The following is a 23,863-nucleotide window of genomic DNA, read 5'->3' on the forward strand; positions in this document are numbered from 1 at the left end:
CAGTATTAATAATCTCCTTCTTTGGTAATGTATTTCAATTTGCATGATTAGATAAGAAGAGAGAAACGAAAGACATTGACTTTAATATTCACCCTATCTAGAGCTAAATACAAATCAGATGGGGAACCATGCTATAATTTTTAAAAGGAAAACCTAAGAATCAAGAGATTTGGTTTCTGGTCAAGCTCTGTCAGGAAAGGCCTTAAAACCCTGATGTTGGATAAATGATTTAACTTCCATTGATCTTGGTGTCCTTATCTATAAAATGAGACGTAACTTGACAGATTGGTGTCTGTATTAGCCAGTGTTCTCCAGAGAAACAGAACCCATAAAATGTGAGTATGTGTGCAGATTCATTATAAAGAGTTGGCTCATGCAATTATAGAGGCTGACAAGGCTAGCAGGCTGGAGACCCAGGGAAGCCAATGCTCCTATTTGAGTCTGAAGGCTGTCTGCTGTAGAACCAGGAAGAGCTGATGTTGTGGAAGTTCAAAGGCAGTCTGCTGAAGAGTTCTCTGCTGCCCTGGGGAAGGTCAATCTTTTTTGTTTTATTCAGGCTTGCAACTGATTGGATGAGTTCCTCCCACATATTATGGAAGGTGATCTGCTTTACTCAAAGCCCACCAATTTGAATGTTTATTTCTCAAAAAACACCCTAACAGAAACACCCAGAATAATGTTTGACCAAATGTCTGGGCACTTCGTAGCCTGGTCAGGACATAAAATTAATCATCACAATACCTAAAGAACTTTAAATTCTAATATTCTATAATTTTTAGCTATCATAGGAACAGTCATGTCTTGGTTGCATGAGATATAGTTCATAGGTCAGTGTCAGTAACTGTCTCAGCCAAGTCTTAAGTTACAGACATGCATTTATTCACCCTGCAAGTCTTTATTGGGCACTTTCTATGTGCCAGGCACTGTGCTAGGTAAAGAATTTGAATTTTATTCTAAGGGCAATGGGAAGCTATTGAAAGATTTTTAAGCTGGGGTGTCTGACTTTCATTAAAAGTGATAATTTTGGCTGTGGTGTGGAAAATGGCTTTGAGTAAGGCAAGTATAGATATCAGTAAGGATATCAATGAGGGGGTTTGTATCAGGCAAAAACTTACCTGTGGGTTGGGTAAGATTGGGTTGGTGCTGGTAAAGGTGGAGAGTTGATTGCCTGTGGGAAAGTTTTAAGATATATCATTAGCAGTTATCAGAAACTCATTGTCTAAAAGCAAGGTTCTAGATTGTCAAGCATGCACAATCCTTGACTTATTTCTTATTCTCATGCAAGTAATACATACTACTACCCACTTTTTCATCACAAATAAATTGAGTTTAAAAAATCATTGTAAGGCACTCTCCACATAATTTTAAAGGGATCAGTATAAAATGGTAAGACATTAACACTTGACCCATCCTTTCAGAGTTGTGAATCTTGAACTATTAAAAATTCAGTCGTAAGAAATGGGAAAAGCCTCAAAAGACAGTGATCTCCTTAGATAGAAGTAGCCTATTCTAAGTCTGCTGTGGGACAAACACAGAAAGATGTTGGTCACAAGATGCTTCACACCCAGCTTCAGCAGAAGAATATCAGATCTGTGAGCAAGCTTCATAAGAAGTGGAAGGGTCTGGCAGTAGCATGGCAAGACAGCCTTTCTTGATCTGATGACAGATCATATTTCTAATTCCACCTCATGTTGGCGGCACTCTGTCCACACACAGTGAGCATTACAGGCCATCTTGTGCCACATTATCTTTTTAACTATTTTTTCCTCTTCCTGGCCTTGCTCTCTCTGGTCTGTCCAGAAAGTTTCTACTACTTATCCTTGAACACCTTGAATTTTTTCTGCGACTTCATCTTTCCTTCCAGCCAGAATTAGTTACTCCTTCTTCTGTAACATTATCACTTAGTATTTTATAGTGTGATTACATTTATCGATTTGTTTCCCTCAGTAGACCGTGATGACATAGGGACAGAAAATTTATTGATCTTAGTGTCTTTATGAACCCATAAAGCTCATACAAACGTTTATTGAACACATTCTAGGTACCAGTGCTATGCTTGCAAATTATTTACTCTATAAACTCTATGAAGGTAGGGACCATATTTTTTGAATGAGAAAAATAATAAGGTTTTCAAATATAAATGATATAACTACTTTCAATGCATTTTCCTCAAACTTTTATTACTATTTTAAAAATTGTATCATTAGACTAAATTCTTAAACTTAGTACTTTCTGGCTAAAGTAGAGTTTCACATTTAGTGGCTAAAGGTGATCTTGTATTTTTGTCAATCTTTCTGTAGACATTTGGTAATTTTATATTATTCTTTGAGTTCCAAGGAGGAGGAATCTAAACACTTTTCTTTCTTTTTTCCAGGGACAATAATTTTGACTATTTGGAGTTTCGCCTTTGGATTGGCCTGTGGTCCGCCTTCCTATGTCTCATTTTGGTAGCCACTGATGCCAGCTTCTTGGTTCAATACTTCACACGTTTCACGGAGGAGGGCTTTTCTTCTCTGATTAGCTTCATCTTTATCTATGATGCTTTCAAGAAGATGATCAAGCTTGCAGATTACTACCCCATCAACTCCAACTTCAAAGTGGGCTACAACACTCTCTTTTCCTGTGCCTGTGTGCCACCTGACCCAGGTGAGGGCATCACGCTTAGTGTTTATGCTCGCTTTGTATTTGGAGGAAGGTGTAGGCTCCATGCTTGCAAATTTTCAACATGCTGTCATGGTCCTCAGGAATTAGTCTTGTTTTTTTCTCTGAAAAACTCTGCTACTGAATTTGATGTCTCATTGCCTGAGGTATTTCAGCATGCTGTCATGGTCCTCAGGAATTAGTCTTGTTTTTTCCTCTGAAAAACTCTGCTACTGAATTTGATGTCTCATTGCCTGAGGTATTTTAGCTGTATGATTCAACCAGGAAGGAGACCAGGAGCTCTGGAATGTGAACATAACCAACTCAATATTTTGAAATTAACTCAAACTGTGGGATTTGCAAGGAATTCATGTGTACATTATTCTTGATTTTATAAGTGGGGAAACCTGGATACATGTATTAACAGATATAAATATGTGACAAGTCTATCCTTTGCTGCTTCTTTATTGGTGTAGGAATGTCTTCCTTTAAGTAAGCCTTTAATATATGATTTTAAGCTTATAGAAGAAAAAGATACTAATCCACTTCAGATAATTTGAAGCATTAAATTATGAAAAAAGAAATTCAGATTGGAATTGCCTAGTGGTAGAATTTTATAGTTTATCTCTACTAGACAAATAAGAAAAGAAAGGAAGAGAGAAGAAATGAAAGAAGGAATGTGATGTTCTAGGAGTAGATTTATATTCTAGAGTCCAGAAGGTCATAACAGCAAAAGTAACTCCTGGAAAGGAATGTGATTCTCTATATCTTAGCCCTTTAAAATCTATCGTGCCAAACATGAGTTGACATCAGAACTTTTTCACAAAAAAAAAAAAAAAAAAAGTTCAGCTTGGTCTTTGGAATTCTTTCTTGGAGTAATTCCATTATAAAATTCCATTTTACAATATGAAAGGCATTTCAAAAAAGGATTTACCTTGAGGGAAGTTATTTTAGATCTTCTCTCATAGAAAAAGGAATAGGGACTGGGTGCGGTGTCTCATGCCTGTAATTTTGAAATTAACTCAAATTGCAGTATTTGCAAGGAATTAATGTCTGTATTATTCTTTGTACAGCACTTTGAGAGGCTGAGGCAGGTGGATTGCTTGAGCCCAGGAGTTTGAGACCAGTCCGGGCAACATTATGAAACCCTGTCCCTACAAAAAATAGAAAAGCCAGCTGGGTGTGGTGGCATGTACCTGTAGGATAGGCATTTGTGTCAGACAATTAAATGTTAGTAGCACTAGTGATCCTAGGTTATGCAATTAGCTACAGGTCTATGTCCCTTAAAATAAAAATTGATATACAGTCCATACTTTTTACTAAGGTCTTTTAGCACCAGAAGTATAGCAGTGTTCAAAGGGCTGGGACACAAATGTGGGGCACATTCGTGCAATATCCACTGTGACTTACAGATTCTGAGGAAAAAGCTCTTAATGTTTACCATAAAACAAACATGGTTATAGACTAGAATGCAGAATGCTTATGAATTTAAAAAATAAGCAAGATACTACTTTTTATGCTTGTGGCATGCTGTTTCAGATTGCTCCTAGATATTTTGGTATGCAATGCATTCTTCTCTGCCACATTGGTGAAGAAGTCTTAGAAGACCGATATGTATCTTGAATTGAGAAAAAAGAGAACACTGCTTCCCTCACAATGAGGCAGTCAGTAACACTGATGACAAGCTAGGGCATTGTTGGGCTGTGCGCTCATGGATTCTTTTTGTGTTAAGATAAATCAGCATACATGAAAAAAACCCATATTTAAAAGCAATGCAGAAAGATATACAAAGTAGAAATTTAAAGATTCAGACTAACGAGAATGCCATATAGTTATAAAAGCTAACTAATGTTCAGCTGTATACTGATTTGAAATATTTGATAATTTAAAAAGTACTTGGAAACAAGCACAATATATATCATTCAACCCATGATATATATTATTATTAGAATCAATTAAATGTGCTCCCCAGAGAAACACAGATGTTACTGTCACTCAGCTATATGGAGCTCTTCCTAGGAAAGAAGGGAGGATAAAACTCCCAATAACCATACAACCTGGACTTTCAGGGAAGTCCAGCTGTTCAAAATATTGGCTTCACAAACATTTAATTGTGAGATTTTCAGCCTTCCTTTACATTTATTAATTTATATATAAATATATGTATAAGTTTATTTATTTATGACTTCTTAGGCAGGTTTGAGTAATCATACACCAAGATTTTCTAAAGGAAAAAAAAACACTGAGATATTCATGAAGCCAGATGTGGGCTTTGTCAACACACCTGTCACACAGAAAAAAACATCTAATGTCAACCCCATACCTACCTGAGGCAAATGGAAACTTGTGTTCCTTGTTTTATTATTTGGATGTTGGCAGAGAAGGTAACATGAAACCAAGGAAGACATATCTAAATGTGTTCAAATTATAAGAAGTACTATGGTTTTACATGTAATCTTCCTTCTAAGAAGGATCTTTGTTTTTTTCGAAAAAGTGACATTAAGGGTGGAATCTATCTTACACTTGCATAGCAAGTGCTGACATAAGTGGTGATAGCTTTTCCTTTGTCCAGTTTTTCCCAGGCTGTGTAAAAAGTCAGTGCTGAGTAACTAGGAAGTTGTCCAGAAGGACTCTGACAATTCCTGCTACCACTAGTTGGTACCAATAAAGTACTGTCACAGGGCTTTGAAGTCAGAAGATCCTGTATTCAAGTCCTGGTTTGGCTAAGGCCAAATGTGTGACTTTCAGCAAGTTCCTTTTTCCAAGGTACCTTAGCCCCATCTTCCTAATCTGTAAACTAAGGTTAATAATAGTGTTTACCTTATGGATTTATTTTGAAGGAAAAAAAAGAGCTATTACAGATAAAGTTCTTAGGACAGTTTCTAATATGTAATAAGTAATCAACCGTTAGCTGCCATTATTATTGCTATTACCGATCCTTAAAATGTAGGGTTAGTATTTAGCCTTGAAGTGTAAGTAATAGAATAAACAGGTCTGTCTTCATCATCCTTCCTTCTAGGCATACATTGTGGGGCAGTTGGCCCATTTTGCAACAAGACTGTTGGTGGTACCTCTTATTGGTACTCATGAAAGATATATATGTGAACATGAATTATTTAAGTCTATGGAGATGAAATCTATTTGTGGTTTGGAAAAAGGCAATGGATAGTTATTTGCATTTTCATGACAATTTCATATTTAACAAAACCCCATAATATTAATGATTGTGTGTTTCCCCCATAACCTTAGTACTTTTTGACAATGTTAATACTTCTCCATAACCTTACTGCTTTTTGGTAGCAAACTGAATACATTCATCATAAATTTAGTATTCCTTGATATCAAACTGAAAGATGATAGTGAGAGAATAATACAGTTGCATATAGAGCTCAAGTAAGTATTCTAAAAATAACAAAAGACTGGCCTTTCATCACAACTTGCACTCTTAGTAAAATAATTCAATGAGTCAATAATATTTAAACTGGCGTATGACTTGTTTTTCAACACTGGGACAGTCTGTAACAGTGAACCAGCAATCGCACAGATGGAGTCGTGATCCTGCAAACTGAGAAATAATTTTACAGGAATGGAAATAGGGGCCACTAATTACTAAGAAACCTTTCTTCATGGCCACAATATATTGTGGCTTTTTTATATATGTGTGCTTTGTCAAGGCAACACTTCCTTTTCTCTTTTTTTCTTTCTTCTCACTTGCTTCCAGAAAGCCTAATCATTTCCTAATTTTTCTTTTCTAAATGCACTTTTTCCTCCATTCATTTTGCTCCCAACTAAATGCACTTTTTCCTCCATTCATTTTGCTTGGTAACCCAAGTCATATACATAGGTTTACTGAGCAACTAAGGAAGCTCAGTTGCAAGTGCTGGTAGGAAAATCAGTCAGAAAGTTTGACATATGTGAGTGGATACATGCCATACATGGGTGGTTTTTGTGCTAAGATTTGCTTTTCTTAGAAATGGGATAGCTTTTAATTAGTAGAGGAAATGGATGTTAAATTTCCCACTGTACTTCGATGATTACATAGCAGAGTGTGTAAGAAAAAAGATAATTTAGTTCAAAAGCCAAAAGTGAAAACTGAAAAATATCCAATTGAAGAATAATACACAATATCTAATTTCATCACCAACACCCCAATTTAGAAATGTTAATGTGTTAAAGTGTAAATACTATGTGCTTTAGAGTAAACAAAACTGAGTTTGAATTTCAGTGTTACCCTGAACTAGGCTAATTACTTAATCTCTTTGTTTGATAATCTCTGAGCTGGGTTAGTAATTGTGCCTATTCTTAGAGGTTACTGTAAAGGTTAAATGAGTAGTATATGCAAAATAGTTTGGCACCTAATGGACACTGAGTAAAAATTTGTTCTTTTTCATATTTCTCACTATCCTACAAAAGATGCCCCAGTGAGTTTAATCTTATAATAGTTGTGTTCTTTAAAGATTTCAAACATTTAATTTTCCCATAAATTTTTCTAGGGAAAGATACTAACAAGGCTTCTACTGCAAGTCTGCCTTCTCCCCCAAAATTAACAACCAATGTGCTGTTATAGATAAATATGAAACATTGAAGCTGTATTTACAAAAAAAAAGTTAAGGCTTCAGTGCATTGTAGTTAGAGTATTTAATACTATTGCATTGAATCTCGAGACTACACAAGTGTTGTATATTATACATAGTCATTAAGAAAAAGGTTTTAAAGTCTAGAGGTGAGGTGTTCAATTCTTCTAAGAGGAATCTCTTTATTCAAAAACATAAATACTGGAATTTTGGAAATAGGGAAAAGAACGTGGGCATCCCCCCAACTTTCACTTGTTTTCTCTTCTGTCCTCCATCCTTTTTTAGTTCTCATTCATTCATCAACAAAAATTCTCTGAGGGCCTGTTTCACTGCTTTTTAAGAATTGTGCAGAAAATTTTTGCAATCTATCCTTCAAACACAGGGCTAATATCCAGAATCTACAAAGAACTTAAACAAATTTACAAGAAAAAAACAAACAACTCCATCAAAAAGTAGGCAAAGGATATGAACAGACACCTCTTGAAAGAAATTTATGCTGCCAACAAACATGAAAAAAAGCTCATTATTGCTGGTCATTAGGGAAATGCAAATCAAAACCACAATGAGATACCATTTCAGGCCAGTTAGAATGGAGATCATTAAAAAGTCAGGAAATAGATGCTGGAGAGGATGTGGAGAAATAGGTATGCTTTCACACTGTTGGTGGGAGCGTAAATTAGTTCAACCATTGTGGAAGACAGTGTGGTGATTCCTCAAGGATCTAGAACTAGAAATACCATTTGACCCAGCAATCCCATGACTGGGTATATACCCAAAGGATTATAAATCATTCTGTAAGGACACATGCATAAGTGTGTTTATTGCAGCAATATTCACAATAGCAAAGACTTGGAACCAACCCAAATGCCCATCAGTGATAGACTGGATAAGGAAAATGTGGCAAATATGTACCATGGAATACTATGCAGCCATAAAAAATGGTGAGTTCATGTCCTTTGCAGGGACATGGATGAAGCTGGAAACCATCATTCTCAGCAAACTAACACAGGAACAGAAAACCAAATACCACATGTTCTCTCTTGTAAGTGGGAGTTTAACAATGAGAACATATGGGCACAGGGAGGGGAACCTCACACATCGGGGTCTGTTAGGGGGTTGGGGGCAAGGGGAGGGATAGCATTAGGAGAAATACATAATGACGGGTTGATGGGTACAGCAAACCACCATGGCACATGTATACCTGTGTAAAAAAACTGCACATTCTGCACATGTTTCCCAGAATTTAAAGTATAATAATAAAAAAAAGAATTGTGCTACTTGCAGTGAAGTAGGTTGCACACATATAAAAACACATATTATAAAATGTATTGTTTTTTAAAATAGTGTTTATTGCTTTTTGAATGAACAAAAGTGAGAGTTTCATTTAATCCAAACTTTAGAAATAAATTTCTAATCTAATACCTCTGTTCATTTGCCTAATGTGTAAATCTTGCAGTGACTATATACTCAAGGCACATTAATATTTTGAAAAGGGTCAAAGAAAATTTTCTGACCAGATGTCAGTTATACATCCTGAGGGAAAAGAAACTTTGCTAAAAATGATGAACTATAAAAGTAAGAAAAATAACATCAAAGGGATAGACACTATATTGTTAACAAAAGGGATATATTTTATTGATTTATTGTTGACTGTTCCAAGAGAACATGCTTAACAATATATGTGTAAGTAAGGTGAGTAAATTCTTTCTCAGGAACCAAGTGCATCCCTGTCTATATTATCTTCAAGTAAAAGTTGGCTTTTTTCCTGGTATGAAACTGTAAGACCAAGCCTAGTGACTAGAAGTAACCATGGCTTCCATTTCCATACCTTTATGTCATTCACAACATAAGGAGGCTTCTAGATGCTCTAAAATAGTTGTCACTGGAGTTTCAGCATCATTTCTTTCTACATAATTTTTCTAATATATTAACAAGCACTGTGCAACAATGTGTTGTAACCATTCAAAAGAACTGCTGGATTGCATCCCCTGTGTTCCCATATTATAGTCAATATGTGTTTTATAATTAGAAAGCCCATTAAAAGAAAATAAGAAAATAAAAGATCATCCTAACTTACCTCCCATGAACTATATCATAATATATGCAATTTTATTTTTATTGTGTGCCATTCCCTCTTTATGAAGTAGGTTTAAATCATAAACTAATGGTAAAACAAGGAAGTATAAGTTCTTCTGCTGTAGCATCCCTCAGGCTTGCATTTGTGAGAATCCTTTACCGGCACAGTTGACATTTTATCATTTATGGTAATAGTGTTTTGGAAGAGACCCATCATTTTACTTTGCTTTTACTGTCTTAACCTATGTTTTAGCAGTTTCTGCATAATGCTTGCAGGAATCAGAAAATGGGATTGTCATCAGACCTGGAAAATTCTCTAGTTTTGGGTTTGTGTAAAAGCAGATTTGTAAAAGTTTCCCCATGGTAATGTCTATAACACATCTCCAAAATGTAATGATGGGTGGGTATGAAAGAGAAGTTTTTGTGAAATTGGTGACAAAATATACCCATATATTTTTTTTTTGAGATGGGGTCTTACTCTTTCACCCAAACTGGAGTGCAGTGGCACGATCATAGCTCAGTGCAACTTCAAACTACTGGGCTCAAGTGATCCTCCCACCTCAGCCTCATGAGTAGCTAGGACTACACGCACATGCCACCATGCCCAGCTTAAATATATTCATCTCAATATCTCCACAGTACCTCAGCTCTTTAACTTCTAGCACAACATCGTAGGTGAACTTGTGAAAAGTGCCTGTAGATTAAAGACTATACAACTTGAACTTGCCTAGTTGTGGTGAAAATCTCAATCATTAAGGCTCGCTGAAAATACTTGGGAAAACTAAAAGGATGATAAGAAAAAAAAAAGAAAAACTTACTGCTGATTTTATCTGTTTTAATACTTAAGGCTGAGATAGTAGCAAATAATTTCCCTAGAAGCTACTTCTCTCAGTTTTCCTTTGTCTTCCCGCAAAACCATTTTTACTCTTTGTTGCCTTTATGACCTAGAAATTAAAAGCATGCATATTTAACTTAATCAAAAAGTACTAGTGTGCTCAAGTTATCTAGAACCCTTAAATAAATCTGACATGACCATGTGGCAGAGCTTATTTAATTTTATCCTTTATCTACTTTCTAGTTACTTAATTGCCTTAAGATGTTTCTTAAATGTAATGGAATAAAATTTTAAAGTTTCATTATCATGGAAAATAGTCTTAAAGTTTTTCTTGTTCACATCGGATTAATCAGTGCCACATTACTACAACCCTAAGAAGCCATGTTGAGGGCACAGGTTCAGTTTAGGCTAATATTTATTAAGCACCATCCAAATGCCAGACATTTTACTAGGGGATTTTAATCAACTATATCTTAATAACATAATATATGTGTATTTAACCATCACATAAATCTTGAGAGATAGCTGACATTCATCCCAGGGACAAGGTCTGCTTTCTCCAGGTCACAGAGCTAGGAGTAATCTTAGCTGCCATTTATTTAGATCTATCCTGGTACTGGACACTGTGTTTACAATTTTGCCTACATTGTCTTATTTAATCTGCACAGTAACCTTATGAGGTAGATGGTTTCAAATCCAGTTTTACAAATGAGGAACATGTGGTCAAGAGGTGTGAAGTAACTCCTCAAGATTATGCGGTGAGGGAGCTTACGGGCACTGTGCTCAGAAGGTGCTGCGTCCAGAATTCAAGCCCAGTTTTTCTAGTACCCCCTTCTCCACATTGTATTAGGTGATACATAAAAGCAGACAGATATGACCTTAGTGACCAATTGTTGCTTACATTTGACCTCACAGTCTCACGTGAGTTTGTACCTGTTCCTGATGGTACAGTTCCTGCTAATATGTAAAGCAGAGGAGCCATGGGGTAGTTCCTGGGGCCAGGTCACTAGAAGATAAAGGAGAACAACCTTTAACAGTGCAACAGATACTCCCCTATGCAAGAGGTGTGCCAACACTGACACAGGGATGTCACCTCCTTTTTTGTCTCACAGCTCCCACAACTGCAGCCATACTTGATCCCCTTGTTCTTTCTCTAAATCTCTCATTAAACATGAAGAAGTCAGCTTAAATGCCTAGTGTTCCTTTATTGGAATGCTAAGCTTGTGGGAGTTATTTATATCCTACTGCTCAAGGTCATTGCCAAGGTCTGATTTTTCACACACAAAAAATTTTTGGAATAAATAGGCTAAGAAGAATAAGTCACAGATACATTTTTAAATGTCTGTTACTGACAATATTCATTCCCTCATTCCAGAAAATCAGCTAAAATCTGATACATGGGAAGGAGGAATGAGATATGAAAATCCAAGTATGGAAAACGATCAACCTGTGGAAGCTCCCTGAAAGCCAGTATGAAACAGAGATTGTCCCAGTGGTAATTGGCTAAATCTAAGTTAGCCAGATTCCTAGGGCAAAGGGTTTCTTTGCCTCATGAGCCAGGATGCTGAGTAAATGGGAGAGACAGTGTAGAGTGTTTTGGCTTTTCCATTTGACTTTTCCAGAATCCTAATTAAGGAGATTGCAGATTCCATATAAATGGATCATTCTGCAATTGGTTGCCAGAATATTTGCACCTGGATCCAAATGGTAACCAATGGTTCTTGTAGACCAAGCTTCCAATTGGGATTGATCATTTTCTTTTCTGTGAGCTTAAAGAAATTTACTTTTAATCTTGTTTATGGACTCTAACATACTCTGCCAATATGCAATTACGAAAGTGCTTTTTAAATGTATTTATTTTCAAGTCTTTCTTCCGAAGCAGATGCTTATTAAAATAAGTAGGGAAAGTGTTATATACTTTTTACTGTTCTTTTGATGCTGGTCTTTTGGATTTTGAGAGCCAATGTGCTTTAATAGCTTGTCTTAGGGGAAAAAAATTGAAATTCTAAAAGGAATTTAAATGAGCAGAATTGATGCTTATCCAAAACTTGAGAGCAGCTACTAAAAGTTCAGATTGCAATCCTATTTTAGTACACCCCTGGCCTTTATTATCCATCATTCATTTCATGAAGAAAGAGCCTTGAATATCTTTTTCCTCCTCAGTCTTTACTCCTTGTTTTTATGCAGAAAAGTGTGTTGCAAAAAGACCTTCAAACTCTCATGACAGGAAGCTGATAAAATTGCATTAAAGAATCTAGCTCAAGAAGGGAAGCTTCTCAACACCATCCAAATAGTATCTGTAATTTCATATGTGCTGCCCTTCCTCAAAAGCTCAGACAGATCAGACATTTTGGGTCACAGTTGAGAGTCACATCATCTAACATTGGCAAGTACTATCTCACCTTGAATTCTGTGGCCACATAAGTCATCTGATTTTGATGGTTAGAAATGCTGTGTAAGAGAAGAAAGAATGCTGAACAAGGTCTTGCTACCAACTCTGCTTCTGATAAACTATAACCCTGGGCAAGTAACCTGGCATAGCAAGCTTCAGAGTCCCATCCAATATGAAATGGGTATAAAAGTATACCCATTATATGCTCTAGGATGTTTTAAAATGAAGAAATACAATGTAAGAAAATGTTCTTTCAGCTTTGTGGAACAACATAGTAATATAAACCTAGATTTTGTTAATAATTATTTACTAACATCTTCTTCCTTTTGAGAATGGATTTATTTGGCTTTATTGTTTAGGCCAAACATCCTTTAGCCTGTTTTTGTTTTTGTTTTTTTAACTTTCATTTAAGTTCGGGGTACATGTGCAGGTTTGTTACATAGCTATATGTGTGTCATGGGGGGTTGTTTTAAAGATTATTTCATCACCCAAGTATTAAGCCAAGTACCCATTAGTTGTTTTTCCTGATCCTCTTCCTCCTCCCACTCTCCACCCTTAATAGGCCCCAGAGTATGTTGTTCTCCTCTATGTGTCCATGTGTTCTCATCATTTAGCTCTCATTCATAAGTGAGAACATGCAATATTTGGTTTTCTGTTCCTGCATTAGTTTGCTAAGGATAATGGCCTCCAGTTCCATCCATATCCCTGCAAAGGGCATGATCTCGTTCCTTTTTGTAGTATTCTATGGTGTATATGTACCACCTTTTCTTTATCCAGCCTGTCATTGATGGGCAGTTAAGTTGATTCTATGTTTTTGCTATTGTCAATAGTGCTACAGTGAACATAGTTGTATATGTGTCTTTAAAATAGAACAATTTGTATTCCATTGGGTGTACACCCAGTAATGGGATGGCTGAGTCAAATGTTATTTCTGTCTCTAGGTCTTTGAGGAATTGCCACACTGTTTTCCACAATGGTTGAATTAATTTACACTCCCACCAACAGTGTATAAGTGTTCCTTTTTCTCTACAACCTCACCAGCATCTGTTATTTTTTGACATTTTAGTAATAGCCATTCTGACTGGTGTGAATAGTATCTCATTGTGGTTTTGATTTGCATTTCTCTAATGATCATTGATGTTGAGCTTTTTTTTCATATGATTATTGGCTGCATGTATGTCTTCTTTTGAAAAGTGTCTGTTCATGTCCTTAGCCCACTTTTTAATAGGGCTGTTTGTTTTTTTTCTTGTAAATTTGTTTAAGTTCCTTATAGATACTGGATATTAGGCCTTTGTCAGATGCATAGTTTGCAAAAATTTCCTTCCATACAGTAGTAGGTTGTTTGTTTACTCTGTTGATAGTTTATTTTGCTGTGCAGAAGCTCTTTAGTTTAAATAAATTCCATTTGTCAATTTTTGCTTTTGTTGCAATTGCTTTTGGTGTCTTTGTCATGAAATCTTTTCCCATGCCTGTGTCCTGAATGGTATTGCCTACGTTGTCTTCTAGGGTTTTTATAGTCTTGGGTTTTACATTTAAGTATTTAATCCATCTTGAGTTAATTTTTTTATATTGCATAAGGAAGAGGTCCAGTTTCAATTTTCTGCTTATGATCAGCCAGTTATCCCAGTACTACTTGCTGAATAGGGAATCCTTTCCCCATTGCTTTTTTTGTCAGGTTTGTTGAAGATCAGATAGTTGTAGGTGTGCAGTCTTATTGCTGGATTCTCTATTCTGATCCATAGGTCTATGTGTCAGTTTTTGTACCAGTACCATTCTGTTTTTGTTACTAGAGCCAGGTAGTATAGTTTGAAGTTGGGTAACATGATGCCTTCAGCCTTGTTCTTTTTGGCTATTTGGGCTCTTTTTTGGTTTCATATAAATTTTAAAATAGTTTTTTCTACTTCTGTGAAGAATCTCAATGGTGGTTCAATAGGAATAACAGCAAATATATGAATTACTTTGAGCAGTATGGCCGTTTTAACAATATTGATTCTTCTTATCCATGAGCGTAGAATGTTTTTCCATTGTTTGTGTCATTTCTGTTTTCTTTTAGCAGTGGTTTGTGGTTCTCCTTGTAGAGATCTTTCACCTTCCTGGTTAGCTGTATTCCCTTGGCATTTATTCTTTTTGTGGCAATTGTGAATAGGAGTTTGTTCCTGATTGTTGTTAATATTTAGGAATGCTGGTGATTTTTGCACATTGGTTTTGTATCCTGGGACTTTGCTGAAGTTATTTATCAGCTTAAGAAGCTTTTGGGCTGAGACTGTGGGGTTTTCTAGATACAGGATCATGTTGTCTGCAAACAGGGATAGTTTGACTTCCTCTCTTCCTATTTGGATGCCATTTATTTCTTTCTCTTGCCTGATTGCCCTGGCCAGGACTTCCAATACTACGTTGAATAGGAGTGGTGAGAGAGGGCATCCTTGTCTTGCACAAGTTTTCAATGCTTCCAGGTTTTGCCCATTCAATATGATGTTGGCTGTGGGTTTCTCATATATGGCTCTTATTATTTTGAGGTATGTTCCTTCAATACCTAGTTGGTTGAGAGTTTTTTTTTTAACATGAATGAATGTTGAATTTTATCCAAAGACTTTCCTGCATCTATTGAGATAATCTGGTATTTTTTTCTTTAGTTCTGCTTATGTGATGAATCACATTTATTGATTTGCATATGTTGAACCAACCTTGCATCCCAGGGATAAAGCCTACTTGATTGTGGTGGATTAGCTTTCTGATGTGCTTCAGTCTATTTTAATTCCCTCTGTGATCTGTAATGAAACAGAGAGAATAAGAACACAGATAATATGCACATGTACTTGCTTTACTGCTGAAATAGAGAAACTCTGGCAACAGCTAGCTTTAGTTTAACAGTTTTACAATCTAAAGTCTTGAAAGACCAGCGTGAATTCCAAAATTGACCAAAAGTAGGGCTCAAGCTAAATATTTTCTCTCTTTTAGTTGTTTTTCTTGTTTTTTTCTTCCCCAATTTATCTGCTCTCATTCATTTTTAGTCATGAAATGCCCTCTTTTCTAACTTCCTTTATTGACAGTAAACAAATATTTTTGAGTTCCTGTTAAGAGCTACACTGGGTAGATTTTAGGGTAAAACAGTGAACAAGATAAGCTTCTTCTGTTCCTCCCTTATGGATCTCATATTCTAATGTCAGCTACCAAAACCTGTGTGTTTCTTCTTAAAGGTTTATGTAGGCAGGACTTGAAGCATGGCAAACTAAAAAGGCAAGCTAGTGGCTCAAAGGGACTGGAGTAGGGACCAAACAGTAGCTAGCAATTCAGATGTTAAATAAACTATGGGACCCTAAACAAACAAATGAACAAATAAAAACCCTGATGTGTTGTTTTATAATATTTCTATAAATTAGGAATATGCTCTAATAGTTTATTTTATAATACATAAAGCTTTGCAAAATAGGAAGAAGGCTTATCTGATAAAGAAAAATATTTTACTTATAGAATACTTTTTAAATACCGTTTTTTAATTTTCAGACACATAAAATTTTAAAAAAGGAACGAAATGTTTCCAAGAGGAAGTTTGGTTTAATAAATTAGGTTCTTCTTCAAGTGCCATCTTAAACCTATAAATGATGCCACATTATATGAAAATAATTTTTAAAATTAGATTAAATATTCATCTCCATTATATTTATATTTTTTAGTATTGTCTCTTGTTTTCACACATTTTGCAAAGATCACCTTTCTCATACACTGTCAAAATTTCCAAAAGCTACAAATTATTTAAGTCTTAATTAGTAAAGCTTCAATATGGGAGATTTTCCTGTACATTCTGAAGCCAGTGGTCAACTTAATCAATTATGAACAGCCAGCCCTTGTTCCACTAGACAAAATATATTGAGTACCTTGTAGTATCAGGGAAGTTTTATTTCTTTTTTTTTTGAAACCTGAAACAAATTTTAATACCATCTCTTTAAATATTCACCATCATTTCTTATCAGATTAGAGCACAGCAGATGTGTCCAAATCTTTGTTTTATCTAGGTGAAAGGTGAACACATTTATAATAAATAAAAATTCATTGTGCCCCTATGTTGTTATTAAAGACATTTTTACTGTATAACCCTGCTTTTAAAAATACCTAATTATGCATTTAAGGTCTTTTTATATTTTAGTTTTATAGTATAAAATAATTGTCTTTTGCTTACAGCTAATATCTCAATATCTAATGACACCGCACTGGCCCCAGAGTATTTGACAACTATGTCTTCTACTGACATGGTAAGTGACTTACTATTTTAAATTAACTTCATACTGATTGCATATTGTATACTTGTTTATAATACTTATAATATATGATGTCTTCTACCATTCAGCAATTCTGGCATGAACACATATGTGACAATTATTGACAGTGGAGGGACGGGGAAAAAAAAAGCCACTTTCCTTTGCTCTAGTCAGCACTTTTTTTTTATTTGCCTTAAAAAAAGCTGAAGCCAATATTTACTTCTATAACATGCTTTTTAAAACTTCTTACGAATTTAACTGCCACATCGCATTAATTGTAACCTCGAAATATTTTCACAAGGGAAAATGTGAGAAGTTGGAAAATGAGAGCACAGTATCCTCTCTCTGTTTCTCGTGTGGTTAAGAATTCTTACCAACCAAATGGTGCTGTGTTCCCTTCACTAAGAGTGATTGTAGCAGGACCTTTCCCCTGTCACTTAGAAAGGACTGTGCCTCTGTCACATGATATCCTTTCCCATGGCTGGTAACCAAGGATCTTTAAGAGACTGGAACTAAGCTTTAAAAATGAGCTGTTTTGCATGGAAGGTCACACACTGGAAGGAGGCTTTTGTGTTGGAGAAAAAGGGGAAAGTGCTGTTTCAGACTTCCAGTTGTGCTCCTTCTATGCTGAACATGGAATCTTACCAAAGAATATCAATCTTTCAGTTATAAAGACAGAAGCCATAATACCTTGTGTTGAGAGTGCCCATCTCTCAGGAGACCCGGCCATTTCTACAGATATTCTGTAGTGAGTGCCTTAACATCCCTTTCAAAGATGATGTTTTGTATCTTTCCTGGGCAACTCTCACGTGACCCTCTTTTTTGTTTTTATATTCTATGGCTCTCTTGACTGCTTTTTTTGCTGTTAAAGTCTTCTCTGACTTTCCTCAAACTTACTTCTCTATTTCTTCCATGTTTGATGTTAGGTGTGTGAAAAAGTATGTGTATGTGTTTTACCACATGCATACAGAAAGGAGTTCAACTTTCAGTCTTTCAACTGGTCAGCCTGTTGCCTAAAAGGTCTTGCCTAAATACAGGGAAAACTGCCTCCTTCTAGATTTGAAAGAATTTTATTCAAAATTCTTATAGTAAAAATATAATTAATAAACTATAATTTAATAATATATATTTTAATTAAAATATAGTTAATATAATTAATAAAGACATGTTAATTTGCAATAAATATTAGTGAAACACTCACTTCCACTGACTTAAAAAAAGAAATTGTTATCTAACTTAATTCTTTTTGTAACTAATCAAGGGAATCATTAAAATTAATGAACTTTTAAGCCCTGTCTTTGGGCAAGTCCTGGCAGAAATTCCAGTAATTGATATGTATTCAAACAAAATGTCACAATAAGGTTCTTGAAAAAAAAATGGAAGTTCTGATTGACTTCTAGTATGACTATGATAGAGACATAGAGGCATAATATCATTTCAACTTAGCTACTATTTATAGAACACCTACTAGAGACCACATGTGTTACACATATTCTCATCATTGTAGACCTTAATATGTACTATAACCATCAACATAAACTACCAGGGTTAATTACTTCTATTTTATACATGAGAGAAACTGAAGCTCCAGAGGGTAAATCACCTTTCTTGCTTTAGGTCACATAGCCGTATATTAGTAGAACAAAGATTAGAACTGAAGTCTGGGTGGTTCTTAGACTGGTGCCATTCCTAGTATACCATGATTCTTCAATGTACACAAATGGCAATATTTACCCTTCCATTTCCTATAGATGCCCCATATTCCAGGGCAGCAATCCCTTCATATGCGTCAATTGCATACCTTAATTAAAATGTGAAGGTGCTATGTTCAGCATCTCTAGGGAAAGAAGTTAGGAGAAAAAATGTGTGTGTGTGTGTGTGTGTGTGTGTGTGTGTGTGTGTGTGTGGTCATGAAGGCCAATTTTTATTTTATCCTTCATTTCTCCTTTTTCATTTATATGAATACCTGTATTTATATGTTGTGTATACACATACATACAATATAGGTAAATGACTCAGAAATGAGTTTTAAACAAATATGATTTATTACCGTCAATCATAATGATCAATTATTGAGGCGCCTACGAGGTGCCAGACTCTTCACAGTAATTGTCTATAATTCTCACAATCACTTTATGAGTTATTAGATGTTACCCCTATTTTATAGATGAAACAGAGACTTAGAAAAGTTAACTGACCTCCCAAAGACCATACATATTACAAGTATATGGTAAAATGAGGATTTGAACTCAGGGTTTTCTGCCTGTAGAATCTGCCTTATTTCTATTCTTTCAGGAAGCAGCATAGTGTTTTATGTAGAGGAACTCACAGATATTGAGTTCTTGTGTCAGACTGCCTGGTTCAAGTGCAGGGCTCCACGACTTAATAGGCTGTGGAACCTTCTCAGTTTCTCATCTGCAACATTGGGATGGTAATAGTACTTATCTCAAAGGTACTGTAAGTGTCAACTTAATAGATAGGCAGAACTTAGCATAGTGGATGGCATGTAGTCATCTCTCAGTCACTGTTAGGTATTGTTACTGTTCTTTTTAGGTATTATCATTTGAGTAGGTCATGCAGCCTCCGTAACTCAGAAGTTTAATGGAGAGAGGAAATTGGGAACCCCATCTTCTGAGAGGCTATTGTGTCCTCCGTCTGCTTGGTCATGCTAGCCAGCTCTCCTATCCTGAACCTTTCCTAGGACACACAGTCATCAGGGCTTAATTTTCCTTTTTTCATTTCAGCCATAATTAGATTGTGAGAGAAGGTACAGGAAAAGTGACATGCATCCCCTGGAGCCAGCAAGGCTTGCTCTCACAGGCCTTCAGTACATCCTGTCAGATGAAGGAAGGTCTTTTCCCTTCAGCTTCACTTGCATGAAGACAAGCTTTCTTTTTCATGGTGGTAGGGATATGTTTCAGGGAAAAGAGCAGGAGAGAGGGGTATTAGAGCATTTAAACAGAGATTAGAACTCTAGGGTACCTATGTCTCAAAATAAAAAGGCAGGTTTTAAAATTTCCATTTATTGTTGGAATGGTGTCTTTATTTCTTCTCACTTTTTCCAATTTTTCTAAAGATTTCTTGCTTGGTATATCCCTTTAACTTGCAAACCAAATTCCTTAAAAGTTTCCTGTAAACCTTTAAAACTAGCCACAACTTGTTCACACTGTATCTAGATAATGAGCATTAATACCTGTTGGCTTACAGTTTCCAGCTCTCAGAGTGTGAGACACCAGATTTCAAAATCAAATGTCGATTTCTTCTGAGGAAGTGATTGAAAGGATCAGTTAGTATTTTGTTTTTCCACATCAGATCCTTTTTTTTTTAATTGAGGCATGCCTTAAAATACACAGTTCTGAAGTATTCATTGAAATGAGTTTTGATGGTTGTAACCACTATCCAAACAAGATACAGGACATTTCCATCACACCAGAAGGTCCCATGGAATGCTGTATTTTGTTTGATACCCCAGCTTTCTTTTTGGGGGATCTTTCTTTGCCCAAATGCTCTGCCCCTAGCCTTCAGATGGCAGATACCTGAGCCCTTTCCAAAGTGGTTGAATGCCTCAGAGAAGTTTCTCTCAGCTCTGCTTCTCTGCCTCCCATCTTAAGAAAGTGGCTTCCTTACACTTAAGAGAGGCTCCATGTATCTAAGGGGGAGCTCTTTTAGCTTTCCTGTCCAACCTCCAGTCTTTCGTGTATTACCCATGCACTTGGCAAAGGCCGTGAGAAAATTTGGTGAGTGGATGCAGACTTGATCTATGCCTAGGACTCCTCTGAATTCTGCTCTGTCACACCAGTCTGCATGTAGCCATTAAAAATTCGTTAAATAGAAAAATTAGTTGGGCATGATGGCACACACCTGTAGGGTTACAGTGAGCTACAATCATGCCACTGCACTCCAGACTGAGCAACAGAGTGAGACTATGTATTAATATCTTAAAAATAAATAAATAATAAAATAAAAAATGTTTGACTTTTTTCCTCATCTTAATGGTGAGTTTTTTAAAACTATGATTTTTATAGGGTATCTAGCTTGCTTTGGTTGTTAGGATGGGAGTGATGGCCTCTCACAATTTTCTATAATCCTAATCACAAGCAGAACAACCAGTTCATCTTGATATCTTATGATGGTACAGACAACTGTAACTCAAATGCATGCTGTAAATAAGGTAGGATTTCAGATTACTGCAAATCTGGCTCACCATTGTGGGGGAAAAACTCTAAATAAGTACATCAACAACTTAACCTTGAGGCTTTTATTCGTGGTATCACTCTCATTTATATTTTTAAAAGCACATATTTTATCAGTTGGTACTCAAAACGGTACAGCACGTCCTCAGATTACACCATTTCATTGTAACCTTGACGAAAAAAGAGAAATTGACTCTCAGGCTACTGCCTGTGTGGAGTTTGCATGTTCTCCTCATGTCTGCGTGGGTTTTCACTAGGCACTCTGGTTTCCTTCCACATCCCAAACACATGCATATTAGGTTCATTGGCGTGTCTTAATTTCCCAGTCAGACTGAGTGTGGGTGTGTGTGTGTGAGTGCACCCTGTGATGGGATAGTGTCCTGTCTAGAGATAGTTCCTGACTTGCACCCTGAGCTGCCGGGATAGGCTCTGACCACTCACAACCCTGACCTGGAATCATAATAATTATCTTACTTATTTTTACTAATCTTTCTTAAATGTATGTATAGCTCACATTTATTTTAACATTTAATATTAGAAATGTTTTGATCTTTATTTAGAAGTTTGGTGATGTTTTTGTGACCAGGAATATGCCATAGGGACTTAACTCTTGTTTATAGTGATTAGCCTATGGTAAAATTGGTGGTTATACATCATTTTGCTTAAAGTTGCAGTTTCCATGAACCTATTGATGACATTGAGGATCTACTGTAATACAGAACCTTTAATTATTATTTTTAGTATTATTATTACTTATTATACTACCCAGAGATGCTGTTAATCATGGGACTAAGAACCTTCATGATGATTCTAGGAATTAACATTCATTTCATGGGAAATGGAATGTCATATTAATATTCTTGTGCAAAGCATCCTTGTGATTTTCTCCCACCTAGAAAGTCAAGTGTAAAAACCATTGTGTCCTTAAATCTCCTTGAAGATTACACATTCCTACTTTTAAAAGTATTACGTAAAATTTTAAATATGCACTAAAATAGAATAATGCAGTGAAGCCCCATATACACATCACCTAGCCTCAATGGCTTTGAACATTTTGTCCATCCTGTCTCATATTATCCCTCACTTTTTCCCTTAGGGAGGATACTGTGGTCTTTTAAATTTTAAAATAAATCCTTTGGTATGCATTCTACTTTTAAGAATTGCAAGCAGATCCACTCAGTATAACAGGGTAATTCTCTTGAAAAATATATCTCAAAAAATAGATTGAAATCTCTTTTCATGAGATTTACCACAGTTAAGATCCTCAGCAACTTGATCATTTTCTTTAAATCTTTTCCCCCAGTACCCATTTACCTAAACGATCTGCTTCAGCCCATCTGGTCTATTCACTGTTAGATCCTCCACAAAGGTGAGCATTCAGTAAGTCTTTAAAACTGAATGAAGCATTGTATGTCCCCATATCAGCATCTTTGCTCATGATGTCTCTCTCTCTCTAATACTTTACCTCTTTTTTGCTGCCAGTGCAGAAAGAAATGCACATCTAAAGTTTGTCACTTTTATTCCCTTTTGTTACAGTTTTGCTGTCCTTCTACTCTTACTCCTGCTGCCCTTTAAATATGAGAGTTCTGCAAAAACCAGTCCTTCTTTTAGGGCTTAGTTTAAATTTTGTTTTCTCTGTACTCAGTGAAGATGATTATTCCCTCTTCTGACCATCTGATCTTCATACCACTCATTTAGATACTTCCTTTTACTGGGTTATATTATTAGTTAATATTTAAGTTAATGTACTTTATTTCTCTAGGGAAAGTTTTAAAAGTCGTTGTCTTATTTATCTTTATTGTACCTGTAAAGGTTACATTAGTTCATTCATGCACTTAGGTCCCAGTGCATTTTCTATTTTCCTGTGGCCACATTTTTCTATTTTCTAGATGTGACTGTTACTCAAAATATTCCGTATCTAATTGAAATAGTATTGCCAAATTTAGCAAACAAAAATAAAACATACCCAGTTAAAGATGAATTTTAAATAAATATTGAATAATTTTAGTATAAATATATCCTAAATGTTACATATGAAACACCTATACTGAAAATACTATTTGTTGTTTACCTGAAATTCAAATGTAACTGGGCATCCTACATTTTACCCAGCAACTCTAAATTAAAAGTTTATTTTAATTTAACTTTGTCCTCCAGATAAAAAGAGTAGATAAATTGGTAGATATCTTCCTTGAATATGTCATATATTCCAGATGTGATGACAGATTTCATTTGTTCAATCAACAATGATCTCTTCAGTGCCTAATGTATCCCAAATTGAATTCTACTACTGCCTTGCTCTGCTCTGCTCTTTTTTTTTCCTTATTGATGCACAGTCCCTTTGGTCCTCAGGCACTATACATTTATCATTTTTAGCTTTTACCATCCTCAGTCCAAACAGTTACTAAGTCCTGGTGCATTTCTCTCTCTCTCTCTGTCTCTCTCTTGCTCGCTCGCTTCCTCCCTCCCTCTCTCTTCCTCCCTCTCTCTGTCCTTTCTCCATTCTTGCATTTCCCATCAATCTCTTTTCCTTTTCATCCCCATAACCAGATTATTTCTCATCCACTATAAACACCTCAAAAGTTTTTGCCAACCCCAAAGAACTTGCCTTAACTTTGCAATTTGCATATTCTAACCTATTCTTTTGTTATTGTATTTCTTGAAAAAATAGTCTGTAATTGCTGTTGCAAATTTTTTCACTCCCACGCATTTCTCAGCTCATTGTACTTCTTTTACCCATCACTCTGATGACTTTTTCATAGTGTTTTGTGGTATCTTCACTTCCATTGTGGATACCCTAGATGTTTTACACTCTTTTTTCCTGCACATTTTTCCCTTGTCGTTTTATTGTCTTACTACTCCAATGATCAGCTCTTTCCTGATGACTCCTAAGTAGA

General features: G+C 35.8%; 1 protein-coding gene across 3 annotated transcripts in view; it reads left to right on the plus strand.

Moving 5' to 3' along the window:
• The window catches only part of SLC4A4 (solute carrier family 4 member 4), a 386,161-nt gene that overhangs the window by 289,951 nt on the left and 72,347 nt on the right, over positions 1 to 23,863 (plus strand). For all 3 annotated transcript variants that reach the window (XM_054485495.2, XM_054485497.2, XM_054485496.2), the window contains exons 14-15: positions 2,375 to 2,646; positions 16,697 to 16,767. In XM_054485495.2, the coding sequence (XP_054341470.1) occupies positions 2,375 to 2,646; positions 16,697 to 16,767 (343 nt within the window). The remainder of the gene's footprint in view (positions 1 to 2,374; positions 2,647 to 16,696; positions 16,768 to 23,863) is intronic.

Source organism: Pongo pygmaeus, chromosome 3 (genome assembly GCF_028885625.2).
Source record: "Pongo pygmaeus isolate AG05252 chromosome 3, NHGRI_mPonPyg2-v2.0_pri, whole genome shotgun sequence".
NCBI classification, from domain to species: Eukaryota; Metazoa; Chordata; class Mammalia; order Primates; family Hominidae; genus Pongo; species Pongo pygmaeus.